Here is a 14524-nt window from a genome sequence, read left to right on the forward strand (position 1 = left end):
TCTCCCACTCTTCTTTAATCTTCTAGGTGTTTCTTATTTCTAATAACAAGGTTTTTCAAATGTTCAATTACATTGGTGTCTGAAAATTGTGGAGGTGATTCAAGTAGTTTAGGGCAGTTGTATACAGGCCATAGACGGGCATCAGGTGACTTATGCTTGATTCGGTGTCATGATAGTACTGGAAATTGTCCTTAATTCTGAACTTTTCAGCCTTTTGGACCAAATTTTCTTTCATAATTGTTAAATATGGTTTGTCATCCATATTGCCCAAAAAATTTCCAGTACCAGCAGTGGACATACAACCCCATACCATTACCGATCCACCCTTATCTTTAACTGTCGGACGTAAATTTTTTAACAGAAACTCTTCATTAGGTCTTCTCCAATCATATGATTGTAAATCTGACATAAATATGTATTGTTAAACTTGCTTCATCGGCAAATAAAACGACCTTCCAGAACTCGAAATCCTCATGAGGATAAGGATGAGCTTTGCGAATTTTATTCTCTTTTGTTGGTTCCTTTTTCCTTTAATAAAATTTGTTTTTCGTATAACTCTTCCATTATTATTATTCTTTTGCAACACTATACGAATACTTTCGGGGTGGCAGTTAATACCAAGGTGTTGGGCGTCTTCTGCGACTTGCGAGCCTAGGGCGCTTAAGTTTGGATTTTTCTTAATTTCTTGCCTTATCCACCGTGACTGAAAATTTATTTTAATTTGTTACGCTTAGTTCTTTGTTTGCAATGTTCTACCGAGAGCAATCCACAATTATCCACATACAAAGTAAACTCTTTACTGCTCCCTACACGTTTTGTAACTCACTCACTTTCAAACTGTGCTAGGCATGAAGGAATGTAGTAAACTCTTTTGCTTTGCATGCTTCGAATGCTAAAGTAATTGAATAAAGGTTGCCTAATGACAGCCAATAATAAACTAAACGCCGCGAAGTATGCTACAAACAATATATAGCCATAATAAATTCTTCATAACACTTTCTTACTTATTACCTGTTAAAGGTATTAAATAACGCAAAACAGTATGCAACGGTTTAGGGTGAGTCGATAATGCAATAAAAATAGTTTATGTTAGTATTTAGTGGTGAGTAAAAGTGGAGAACATTTGGTTTTTTTGTTTTGTTGAGGTACTGAATTAACCAGAGAATGGTCAAGGTTGTTTCGGAAGATATTGTTGTTGCACTAGCGAATCATTATTTTTATATACAAAGGTACGTACACATACACACATAGATACATATGTAATATATATACAATATGCCATCGAATATAATAAAAATTTAAATGAGATTGCAATAAAAAATAAGGGTTGCTTGAAATGGTTTTGGGATGCCAGCTAATTTCTGTTGACATGCACATATGTATAAGGGCATTCCGTTACAAAACGAGAGCAGTTCAACATTTTGAACCGATTTGACTTCTGTTTTTTTTCTTTCGTTTTCTTGTGTGAATATTAATTTTTTGGAGCGGATAACTAAAGCAAAGCTGGTCGGCCTTGAAGATAATGCCGATAAGACAAAATACCTCGTTAGGTCTTCAAGCTCCACACGCTATGGCAACCTGTAGGTCGGCCCATACAGCCATAGACAGATAAATATGATAGCACAAATGTGAGCCTTATATGTTAAATTAAGTACGCACTCTGCTTTGATCAAATAAATTTGTTTGTTTACATTTATTACCGTTATTAAGCTTACATTTATGCGAGCAATTTACAGTTTTTTTTCGATGGAATTTTTAAGAAGAAATGTTTTTTTTTCGCCTTTTCAAATAATAGATAACATGGATATGGAAGTAAATGATTCGTTTGATGAATTTATAAATAAAAGCAGGAAAAGACATCAAGATTACGAATACTCATCATCTTTAGACAAGGATTTTGTTAATATTAACAGTGAAATGAAGGAATTTTCCACGTCGTCGTTTGATGTCTAAACTTTTGCAAGTGTGCCACTGTTATTGATGCCTCTTAAATAACTTCGACACTACAGTCTATAGAGATGGCAGTAAAATGGATTATGGTGTTGGAGCTGGTGTATATTCTCACCGACTTAGAATTGAAAAATCTGTGCGTCTCCCTAATACCTGCAGTGTCGTGCAGGCGGAAGTACTGCCAATTGGGGAAGCCTGTAGGCTACTAATCGCAGATTTCTCTTATAAGGGCAATATCGCTATTCTTTTGGATGGTCAAGCTGCACTCCAGGCACTGGATTCAGCTGCAACAACCTCTATGGTGGTGGAACAAATTAAGAGCTGTCTTTTCACCTTGTGTGAAAACCATAAAGTAACCTTAATCTGGGTCAGATGAACTGGCAAGAGGGGGATCTGCCATGAATAACGCTCTTGCAGAATCAATATTCGCCCCATTAGGTGCAGTCAAGAATATAATTTCCCTAAAATACCTCCGAATCGCGAATGGTAGATGGAAAGACCGGACGAAATGCAAAATTAGAGACAGAAAGTTATGGCCCACCAACAACCTCAAGCAATTGTCGACAAACGACGGGATGCCTGTAAATTAAAGGTAGTCTGGCTTTTGGTCTATCGGCGAACAAGCAGCCAAAATGAGTATCCTTCACAATACATACTGTCATAGTTGTAAAAAACCGGTGAAAAAGGAAACAATCTTCCACTTCCTCTGTGAGTGCCCTGCCCTATGGAAGGACAGAATATTAACCCGGGGCCAACCACTGTTCGAGAGTCTCGAACAACTGCCTGGCTTAGATGTCATCAACCTAATAAGGTTCTTAAATCGCACAGACTGGATTTAGTCTTGCTGTAAAGAACTGTTAAACAAGTTGGTAACGAGGATGTGGCAAAGAAATTGTGCGGAAGCGCGAGTTGAATTCTGAATGAATCACCACTCGAACCAACCAAGCAAACCTTAAAACATGTCCGCTTAGCCTATAAGAATCTATTATAGTCATTGGCTTAGTAAACACATAAATAAAATAGCGACCGAGGATCACCATGAAGAATGGCAGGAAGTAAACGTGAGAACTTCAGTATTAAATGAGTGTTCGTAAGATAAGGAATTTTTATGTGAAAACACTAACTGTAAAGACCTTTTTGCTTTATACAAACTATTCTTCACGGATCACATAATCACGATGTCGTAAAGCAATGACTAAAGGACATATTATTTGAGGGCCGCATATTATTTAATGATAGTTATTATACAAGTGTCCTTTGGGTGAAAAGTTTTTAGAAAAAAATATATTTTTTTTTAGTATTCCAAAAATAAAAAAAAAATTTCAGCAACCGCAGACAAAACAAAAATGTGGTGCGTTCATGACTCTCTAAAATCATAGCGGTGTAAAATTTCTGAAATGGGCTGACAAAATACCAGTTTGAATGTTAAATACCTCAAAGAATCGCCGGGGTAAATTTGTGCAAAGAACAAATGGCAAAGTACAGCCCGATGCTGTGTTTAATTATAATTCCAAAAAAGGTGTTGATTTATCAGACCAACTATCGGGCTATTACAGTTGTTTACGAAAAACCATTAAATGGTACCGAAAATTAACAATACAAGTAATATGATGAACTTCCCTCTTGAATACCCGGTAAATTCATAAAATATGGGGAACTAAAAATATGAATTTGTTACAATTTAGGGAAGTTATTATTGAGTACCTTTTGGTTAACAAAGGAATATACCGCCATATACACATAATCATTTTCTTCAATCAATGAGAGATATGCAAGAGAGTATCGTTAAAGATGCAAGGAATGCTATAAAAATGTGTCCAAAATAAAGGATGTGTTAAGGCCAAAAACAAGGGCATTGCAAGGGTCAGCCAGCACTTGAAATTTTTTAACTAACTAGACACAAAACAATAAATAATGAAGCTATTAATAGAATAATATTGAATTTGTATAAAAGTAGCATACATCGAATTTGAGTTATACATATATTATAAGGTCAGTCCATAACTTCGTGCGTACAAAAAATTATTCGCGGAATATAACGGAACTATTTATATTTTTTTTGATATATTGTGCATTCAACAAGTGATTTTAATTACAGATAGAAGCACGAAGAAATAAACACTGTTCACGGAGAGAATACCGTGAATGTAAGGACTGCGCAAAAGTGGTTTTCAAAATTCCGAAGTGGTAACTGCGACGTGGAGGATGCCCCGTCCGCTGGTCGTCCTGAAGTCTCTAACTCCGACGCCTTGCTCGAACTCGTGGAAGCTGAGCCAAATTTGACAGTCGATTTGATAGCTCAGAGGTTGAATTCATCGCATAGAATAGTTCACAGGCACCTGGTTCAGTTGGGAAAGATTTCAAAGCTGGGAAAATGGGTTCCGCATAGACTTCCATCGCCAACCTTCAGCAGAGAGTGAATGTGTGTTCTCAGCCTCTCAAACCTTAATGAGGCACTTAACAAAAATCTACCGTCTTTAGTGAATAGACGCAAAGTTTTAATTCACCACGACAACGCAAGACCTCATACCGCAAGGCAAACATTAGGCAAGCTGAACGGGCTCGAATGGCAGCTAATGCCGCTTTCACCATACTCTCCGGTTATTGCACCTTGTGATTATCACCTTTTCCGTGGACTTCAATCCCGTATGAGTAACAAGAACTACTCCTCAAAAGAAGCTATAAAAAGGGATATCGAGGCGTATTTTCGCTCCAAGGACAAATCATTTTTTGTGCAGGAAATTAAAATTTGCCTAAACGTTGGGAAGACATTGTAAATAATGAAGGAAAATATATTATTGATTAATAAATATTTTAAACACATTTTATTTATTTTAAAACCTCCTTTAAAAAACGCACGAACTTATGGACTGACCTAATATTTTATAATCAAGTTTAGTTACCCTTGCACCGAGTACTGGATAGCCACTGCGAACCAACAAACAAACAACAACAACCCAAACGTTTCTTGTTGTATTTGTTAGGGAAATCACTATCTTTATCTCAATTATCAAACATTATTTTGACTGCTGACGTCTTATCTATACCTTTTCATCCCGCCACCGAAGCCGAGTGCATTTGTGCTTGACAGCCATTGTGTTGGTCAGTGATTGCAGTCCACTTGTGGACAAAAAATAACAAATGATCGTTTATTTTACCTTGAAAAAGCTGATTTGAAAAAAAAAAAAACAAATATATAATTTGCGCGTACTTTTCTGTTAAGAGTTTGGCCGAGCTCATCCTCCTATTTGTAGCGTGCGTCTCGATGTTCTTCCACAAATGGAGGGACCTACAGTTTAAAGCGATTCTTAACACCAAAAGGTTTTTCTTAATTTTTTATGAGGAATTTTTCATGGCAGAAATACAGGAGGTTTGCCATTGCCTGCCAAGGGGCGATCGCATAGACATTACCTTTCACGTAATCCCATAGAAAGAAGTCCAGTGGGCGTTCCGAGAGCCTCTTTCGCAATAGAGTCATTGTTTGATCCTCTAGGTGGCAATTGGTACAGTTTAGTTGAAGTCTCCAAGTCCCTGGCAGCTAATGTCGGCTATAAAAAGTGCCCTAGCATGCCAGAATTTTGTTCATCGTTCACCTTAAAATCGTTAATACTTTCGAAAAAGCGCATTCTGATACTTCGACAGCCAAATACCGCTTTAAAATGTGACTCGTTGTCGGGACATATTTTTATTGGAATGAAAGAATCGTGTGGCTTTTAATGCCCGAAAATGTGCCAGCTTTACTTGCTGATGTACCCATTTGAATGGAAATGCACTTCATCGCTCATGAAGGAAAACGGTGGTTTGATGAGGAAAAATACCGTTCAAGCGAAGCAATGACTTGAAAAGTGTTATAGGGACTCCACTCCATCAGAAATAATATTTAGAATGTTGCTCCATTGCTCGTGCATGCCGGTTTGTTGGGGGTACTCTCTGAGAGCAGGAGTGAGAGTCGATTGGCGAATCTTCTGGTTGTCTGGTGTGATTGCAGCTTTTCGATGTTGAACATTCTTTGCGTAGGTGGATGCACGTTTTTTGCTGCAAAGAGGCGTGTGCGCAGTTTGGCTGCAACGAGGTAATGATCCGAGTGCATGTTGGGTCCTCGGATCGTACGTATGTACATCAATAGCGTGTCTCCAAGTATAGTGTGCTTGTCATTCCATAACTGCGCTTGTGTATCGCTGCAGCTTTTCGGTAGCGATAGTTAAGCTTTTGTTCGATGCCAGTAATTTGTATCGTCTGTGAACGTAGCATTTCATAAATTAGTTTCGTCAGGAGGTGGTATATCTGCGGTGAATAAAACATATAATAGAGGGCCAAGAACGCTTCCTTGCGGAACTCCAGCAGTTATTTGATGAATATCTGAACATTGATTGTCATATCTAATATATAAGCTTCGGTCGGTTAGGTAGCTTTTTATGATGAGGTAGTAGTCAAAAGGTGTCATTATTTTTATTTTGTGGAGTAAGCCTTTGTAGAAAGGAAGGAAAGACGTTCGGTTGATGGTCGGTATCATTACAGGACCCAACCCATGGAGTCATTATATGACCACCATTGGAATCATTGAAGACGGTATTCCTGTCATGCTTGGAGGAGGCGTACAGCACTGAGCACTTTCTCTGTGAGTGTTCTGCCTTTGCTAGAGCACGGCTACGATGTCGTGAGAATGAGTAATATTCGTTCTCTAAAATATCCTACAGATTTGCCAAAGAATCTGGAAAATTCTTACAGGACTAACTATCTCTATATCTCTCTTTCTTTCTATTTCTCTCTATTATTTCCTATCTCTTTCTCTGATACTTTTCTTCTTCCCTCCTTGACTGTCTACCCTCTTTCCAGAGCTTCACATACAATCGGCTTTTTAGCCTGAGTGTTATAGGACCCACCAAATCTCCTGGTGCTTCTTGGCTAGACTTTTTCAAATTTCAATTCAATTTCAAGCCTTTGTGCCACCCTTGTCAAACGCTTTAGCTACGTCCAAGAATACTGCCGCACAGTAACTTTTGTTTTCAGGGTCTGATAGGATTTTATTTGTAATTCTATGGATCTGTTGGATAGTCGAATGTTTTTTTCTAAATCGAAATTGATGATCCCGTATTATAGGTTTTTTTCCAGAAATTGGCTTTAGTCGATCATGTAGTAATTTTTCAGCAATTTTAGATATTGTCGGTAGTAAGCTTATTGGTCTATAAGATGATACGGTAGTTGGATCTCTACCCGGTTTTGGCAATGCAATAATCTCTGCCACTTTCAAGAGTTTCGGAAAATATTGCCAGCGAAACATTGCATTAAAAACGTTTCGCAAAAATAAATGTATATATATGCCTTATTTGGTAGCTCCGCTAATGCTTTTCCTATTACCAAGTCATATCCGGGTGTTTTTTTAAGTTTTATTCCTTTTTTGATGCAATCAATTATTTCGTGTGTTCTTTTCTTCGTCATTTGTTAGAACCTCTTTGAAGTATTTTGCCAAAGTTTGCGCCTTTTCCTCTTTTGTAACGGCTCATGAATTGTTGTCATCTTTCTTTAGTGGTGGTTGATGTCGGCGAAAATGCAAGCTAAAATTGTGAGTGGTGTTTATGGTGCCGTTACTGTAACAGTTAATTACGTGCAATTTTGGTTTCGTCGGTTCCCGTTCAGACATTTTTGATATTAAAGCAAATGTCGATAATACCGAAAATGCCGATAAAATCACCAAAATAATCGAAGTTGACCAAAACGCTAGTAGTCGTATCATCGCCCAGGAGCTAAATTTCGACCATAAAACAGTTTAAAACCATTTGCGCAAAAAATTTTACTAATATTCCTTTTTTCGTTATGAAACCTTTGTCATGACATTTAATTTGTTTCATTAATTGATATTAATTATATTTTGGCCAAGAAAATGGTCAAGCCACACTAAATGCTATGTTTGATAACATTTTGTGTTTATTTTAGTTGAACACACAAACATTCGCAGTTGCCGAGCGTGAAGTGCCTCTTATAGATGAAAGAAAGCTTTTAGCATTGATTCATGCACATCCGTTTGCTGATAGCTCCATAAATTGTAACTTTTCGTCTTTTCAGATATCTTCAATCGTTTTGCTTAAGGCAGCACTTAAGTATTTCTTAAAGAAATTGCACGAATTGTCATTATTTTTCATTATCAAGACATTCGCAAAAGCGTAAAAATGAAATTTCGAGCAAAACCCGGCGCAGGTTTTATCCTCAAATGAAGCGCATTGGCTTATTTACTAAATTGAAAGTGGGTGGTAATTCGCCTGTGGTTAGAGTCTTGTTGAAATCATGACTCATTTTTAGGATGTAATTTAAATTTTCAGCATATTTTCGTTTTTTAGCAGTTTTGAAAATTAGCGTTATATGGAATGTGGGCATGGTTGTGGAACAACTTCATCCGATTAAATGCTAATCTACTTCGTGCTAATAGTAATAAAGCCTACCGAAGATGGGCGCATCAAATACGTACAAGTTTTCATGGAACTTTTATCAAAATTGAAATTTTATTTATACATTGGGTTTTCCAATAACAGGTGTTACAGGTGAATGGATTGCGCTATCGAGAGATGGTTAACAACTTTTTATAGCCGGAATTGGATGATATTGATCTGGACTACGTTTATTTTCAACAAAACGAAGCTACGTGCCACACAAGCAACGAAACCATTGATCTTTCACGGGAAAAGTTTCCGGACCGTGTTATCTCTTGAAGATAGGTAAATACTTTTTTAATTCTCTTACAGAACTGTCTGGCGTGGGGTTGGCATCAATATTACGTTTCATAAGAGCCACAAAACGGTTCCACGAAGGAAGATAAATGAGGTTCCCGTGTAACACAGTGGTATCACAATGGACCTGTAAGGTCCAAGTGAGTTGGTCGTGCAGACCGACTACCACCGAAACCTAACCTAACCTATATCTTGAAGAGGTGATCACATTTGGTCACCGAGATCTTGTGATTGGACACTTTGCGACTGTTTTCTTTGGAGTCACGTGAAATATAAGGTCTACGCCAACAGCGCAGGGTCGATTTAAAACCTCAAAGATGGAATTCGTGAGGCTATCGAGGGCATAGACCAGCCACTTTGCAATTCGGTTATGTAAAATTTCATGAAAAGGATATTGTTCTGTAAGCGTGATCGTGGTGGTCATTTGCCTGATGTTATTTTCCACTATTAACGGCATACCTTCCTTTTTATAAAGAAATAAACATCCGACCATTTATATTAAAAATAGCATTTTTCTTTGAATATCAAAATAACACCTCTTATTAAAAAGCCCTTTACTTAACTACTAGCCAAATCCGGCGTGGAATTCCGTGGTTAGAAACCCAAAAAAATTGTGGTCTGAAAATTTTGTCGAATATCTCTGCAGGTTCCATGAATCCTTTACACCCAACTCACTTTTTACACGGTCTTTTTTAACCCGACTCGGAAATAAGAGGGTTCACTAATAAATATTTTTAATCGAAATTTTCGTTCTTGTACGAATCTCATAACCAAAGCCACAAAATTAATCTACCCATTCACAATTCACAGATTACCTGCAAAATTGACAATTAGCTATCAAGACTGTTTTGAAAGGTCTTTCTTCATAGAAATTATTTTGGAGGAATATTTGGAGTTTAGTTTAGTACAAATTTTCAAATCAATAAATTTAAAAGTTTTCTCAGAAAAAAATCTGGAAAATACGCTTTACAGGTATTTCGGCCTTCTAACTGAAAGAGGAATCATATCGTCGCAATACCGGTCAGACGCTTTTCAAAAAGTTTTTGAAACGATGACTGAATTGAAGTTGCAGTAAGAGCATTCCAAGTACTAGCTAAAAAGCATATTGCTTTTTTTAGGTCAATGTTTCGCATTGACTCATCAATAATTTCTCCACAAGGATCGTTTTAATACATGGGCTGTATTAGAATTGTACAGTTTAACACATTACCGATATTTGGCCATCGTAGTTCTTTAACGCACCTTCTTTGGGATGGCATGGAACATTGTCAATAAGAAGAAGTGATTTTTTCGGAAGATTTTGCGCACGAAAGAGCTCTTTGCCAAGTTCTAATGATCGCCGATTCGCCGATTTCCCAGTACCCATTATTTTTACTTTATTAGCAGCATTTATAGAAGCAAGGAAAACTATTCGCTCCTTACTTAACTTATGCCCGCAGCCGATGTTTCTTTTGAGTGCTTTTATCGGGTAAAATAGTTAGTTACTTATAGCAAATGAACTGCTCAAGAAATTCAATGGATTTAATGTGATGAATAACACACTTAAAACGGTACACCAATGGACATCTCGCGCAGGGCTAAGACTAATCGCCGGAAAACGGGCATGGTACCTTTTAGCAAGACGTACAAAGTCCCGACCTGGAGCCTCCCGAAGCTAGGCAACAACGAACTACTTCTCAAAGATCATGCAAGGTATCTCGGAGTAATACTAGGCAGTAAATTGCTGTGGAAACACAATGTTGCGGAAAGAGTGAAAAAGGCCAGTAATGCGTTGTACGCATGTAAAAGAACGCTGGGTGTTACTTGTGATCGATCACCCTCTCTGATGCATTGGTGCTACACGGTTGTAGTTAGACCGATATTGCTGTATGGGGCCTTAGTATGGTTGGCTGCGACAAGAAAACTGACATACTTAATGCCACTAGAAAGGAGTCAACGACTTTCTGCTCTGTCCATAACAGGAGCGATGAAAACCACTCCAACGGCGGTGCTGGAAATAATACTCAGCATGCTACCGATTGACCTTATGGCGGAAAACCTGGCAGCGAAATCCGCGAAGAGGTTAGTGGCTGCTAGGGTATTCACCTGCAGAACCTTCGGTCACAGCTCAATAGGAAAGTGGAGCTCTGGTTGCACAGACTACATGACTCTGTACTTTAATTGGGAGGCAAGGGCATGAAGCCTGGTGATAGAACATCTCACATCTATACAGAAGGCTATAAAACTTTAGACGGAGTGGGGGCGGGCATTTACTGCTCAAAACTAGGGATAAAGCAGGCTAAAAAACTGCCAGACCACAATTAATATATACGTGGACAGTCAAGCAGCAATAAAAGCAATATTGTATTAAGTCTAAAAATGTTCGACGGAGCAGGGAGGCCATAGCAAGGCTAGCCGCAAACAGTAGAGTATTGTGGGGAAAGAAATAGTAGGTGAGATAGCAAAAAGTCTTGTTAAACTACCTTTTGAACAAGAGAACGACATACCAAAATCGCTAAATACAATATATGTACAATGAAATGCACGACTACATGAAAATACGAGTGGGAGATAGGTGGACTAATCTGACCACATGCAAAACAGCAAAAGTTATGTGTAGAACTAACGACAAAAAACTGACTCAATTCGTACTTACGCTCTTGCTAAAGGACTACAGAACTATCATAAGTATACTAACCGGTCATCATCTATTGGCTGCGTGTGCGCACAAGATAGAGATTGCTAACACGGACAAATGCAGGAAATGCAGAGGGGATGTTGAGGAAACTTTACGACACCTTCTGTGCGTTTGTCCGGCTTTATTAAAAACGCGCTTAAAATGCCTGGGAGCCCCATGGGTTGAGGGTCCGGAGGACGTCTCAAACGCGGATCTTCCAGCTCTGCTTAGATTCGGCAAAAGCGCTGACATCCAACATGATGTCCACTTTCGATATTCATAGAGGTCGGTCTCCATCTGGTATCGCTAGGGACCAAAAGGTCGTGAAGGTTTAGCTAATTCATTTTATAGATCTAAAAATTTGTACTAAATTTTATTAGAAATATGTCTACAAAGCTGTTTTCTTTACCGGCGACCATTTTATTCAGTTTTTACCTTGACGTTTTTCTTTACACGCGTGAACATAATGACACAGAAAACACAGGGTTGCATGCTAATAAGTTATTATCTGGTTGTATTATTTTATAATCTTAGATTTTGGGAGAGAAATTTTGTATGGAAAATCTCACTTTTTAATTACGCATTGGGGGCTAAGCACGAAAAAGTAGATAATCTACTTTTATGTGAACGTATTATTAGGTTACTTTGCTGGCGGAAACCCATCGGTCTTTAGTGGTACTAGATGAAGCTTCACCTTTACATATCTTTGTAATAGGGCAGGGCCATCTGCGGCAGTCAAACGAGTCTGCGTGGCAGTTAAAAGTATTTGCACGACCGTAAAACACCACTCACATGTCGAAACGCTAAAGTCTTTTCTGAAAAGGTCTACGACAACTTGAAAGAAAAATCAGATTTGTTGAAGAAAATTTCAATGCTGCTGCAGCATCGTGGAGCCGTGCAACACCGACTGTTTTTGACAAAGAAATCTCGATTCAGTTTTCGTGAGTCTTCTAGAAATTATTACAAATTTCACATATTCATTCATTGTCAACATACAATATTAAATACATAATATAATATTTTTGTTTTTCAGTTTTGCCTACTTTCCTCTAATTTTTCAATTTAAACCTTTGTACGAAATTAACTCAATCATTTTTTTAGTTGATTTTTGAACCACTTCAAACTTGCCTTTTTCATTTATTTGATAAAATGTATGTAATTTTCAACGGCTAAATTCATCAAGTGGGTGTGCACTACAGATAACTAAAATCTTTCAATTTGATCTCACACGTGAACTAATCTAAATTTTCTTATCTAACCACCGCGCAATGACAAATTTTTATATAAAAACCCCAGGCTATTTCGAATTTGATGTGTTTGTTTTCGATACCTTGAACAATGAAGACTTTCTACTTGTTGGCAATTTTTGCCTTAGCAGGTAGCTCTTAACTATTATAATAATAAAAGTATTATTTAGCACTAACAACAAAACGCAATTTCTTACTTAGCCACAGTTTCGGCCTTCCCAGTGGAAGAAGGTCGTGAAAATGGCGAAAATGGCTGGTATATTCCGCAAATCGATGGCTCTTTCGTCTGGATGAGCACTGAAGAGGGTGAAGCTCTGCTCGACGCAATGGAGAAGGACGAAGGCGTGGAGGATCCTACGTACCTTACTCTTGTACCCGTCTCCTATTACTTGTACACCAGCAAAAATCCCACTACCGCACAGAAAATTTCGGCTACCAATACATCGATTTCGGAATCGAACTTCGATGCTAGCAACCCTACCAGGTATTTGCATTCTTAAAAGACTTCAAAGTAACTTTTGTTTTTAAATAAACATTAACTTTACGCATTGAAACATTGCTTCCAGAATTTTGATTCACGGTTGGTTGCAAGGTTACAAAGCCAGCATGAATACTGAAATTCGTGATGCTTGGCTGAGCCGTGGAGATTATAATATCATCGTCGTAGATTGGGCACGCGCTCGTCTCATTGATTACGTCTCTTCTGTCCTGGCTGTTAAACCCACTGGCGTGAAGGTGGCCAGTTTTATTAATTATTTAGTGCAAAACCACAGTCTCTCCTTCGACACAACCGAAGTCATCGGACACAGTTTGGGCGCTCAAATTGCCGGTTACACTGGTAAGAATACCGACGATAAGCTTCATGCTATTGTCGGTTTGGATCCCGCTCTACCACTCTTCAGCTACAGCAAACCCAACAAGCGTTTGAATAGTGATGATGCCGAGTATGTTGAGTCTATTCAGACAGATGGTGGTCAATTGGGCTTCTTGAAACCCATTGGTAAGGGTGCTTTCTACCCGAACGGTGGTAAGAAGCAACCTGGTTGTGGCTTGGATTTAACTGGCGCTTGCAGTCATGCTCGCTCTTGCACCTATTACGCTGAGGCTGTGAAAGAGAATAATTTCCCCAGCATGCGTTGCGGAACCTACACAGAGGCTGTGGCGAAAGAGTGCGGCGCCTCCTACAGTGGTGCGAAAATGGGCGCCGTAACTAATGCCTATATGGTGACTGGAGATTACTATGTACCCGTACACAGCACTGCACCATACGGTTATGGATCTTAAATGGGTCACACTTTCAAAAAACGAGCATAGATAAATTCTTAAATAAAAAAATTTGCTACCAATTAAAAAAGGGATAATAAAAATAATTTCAAATAAAAAAATTATACAATGCACATACATCTTTATATATAAAAGTGTAATTTATAGTGCCGATGGTGGGTGACTACCATTCGGAAGCGCCGGGTTTGAGTCCCCGTGCATGAAACATCAAATAATAGAAAAAGTAGTTTCTAATAACGGTCGCCCATCGGCAGGCAAGGACAAACCTCCGAGTGTATTTCTGTCTTGGAAAAGCTATGAAAAACCTTATAAAATTGTAGGAATTGTGGAACAACAATAGGACGCACCCCACAATTAGAAGGAGGAGCTCTGCCAAATATCCAACAAAATGTTTAAACGCCCTACATACAGGGTTTGATTGAAAAGTAATGAGCCTTATTTTTTCTTAGCAGTTTTATTAAACCTTTTGGCTTACACAACTAATATTCTTTAAAATAGGACCCTTGAGCGTCAATACACCGCTGGTAGCGGCCCTTCCACTGCAGGAAACATTTTTTAAACTCATCCGCCCGAATCGCGTTCAATTCGGCTGTCACAGTTTTTTTGGATCGCCTCGATGGAGTCGAAACGCCTCCCCTCCAGCTTTCTTTTCAGGCGCGGGAACA

General features: G+C 38.5%; 1 protein-coding gene across 1 annotated transcript; it reads left to right on the top strand.

Moving 5' to 3' along the window:
• Positions 1 to 12666: 12666 nt before the first annotated feature.
• Positions 12667 to 13924, top strand: LOC129236474 (phospholipase A1 VesT1.02-like). The gene is made up of 3 exons (XM_054870898.1): positions 12667 to 12706; positions 12777 to 13059; positions 13142 to 13924. The coding sequence occupies exons 1-3, from the start codon at positions 12667 to 12669 to the stop codon at positions 13857 to 13859; spliced, it is 1041 nt and encodes a 346-aa protein (XP_054726873.1). The 3' UTR covers positions 13860 to 13924.
• The last annotated feature ends 600 nt before the right edge of the window (positions 13925 to 14524 follow it).

Source organism: Anastrepha obliqua, chromosome 1 (genome assembly GCF_027943255.1).
Source record: "Anastrepha obliqua isolate idAnaObli1 chromosome 1, idAnaObli1_1.0, whole genome shotgun sequence".
Lineage (NCBI taxonomy): Eukaryota > Metazoa > Arthropoda > Insecta > Diptera > Tephritidae > Anastrepha > Anastrepha obliqua.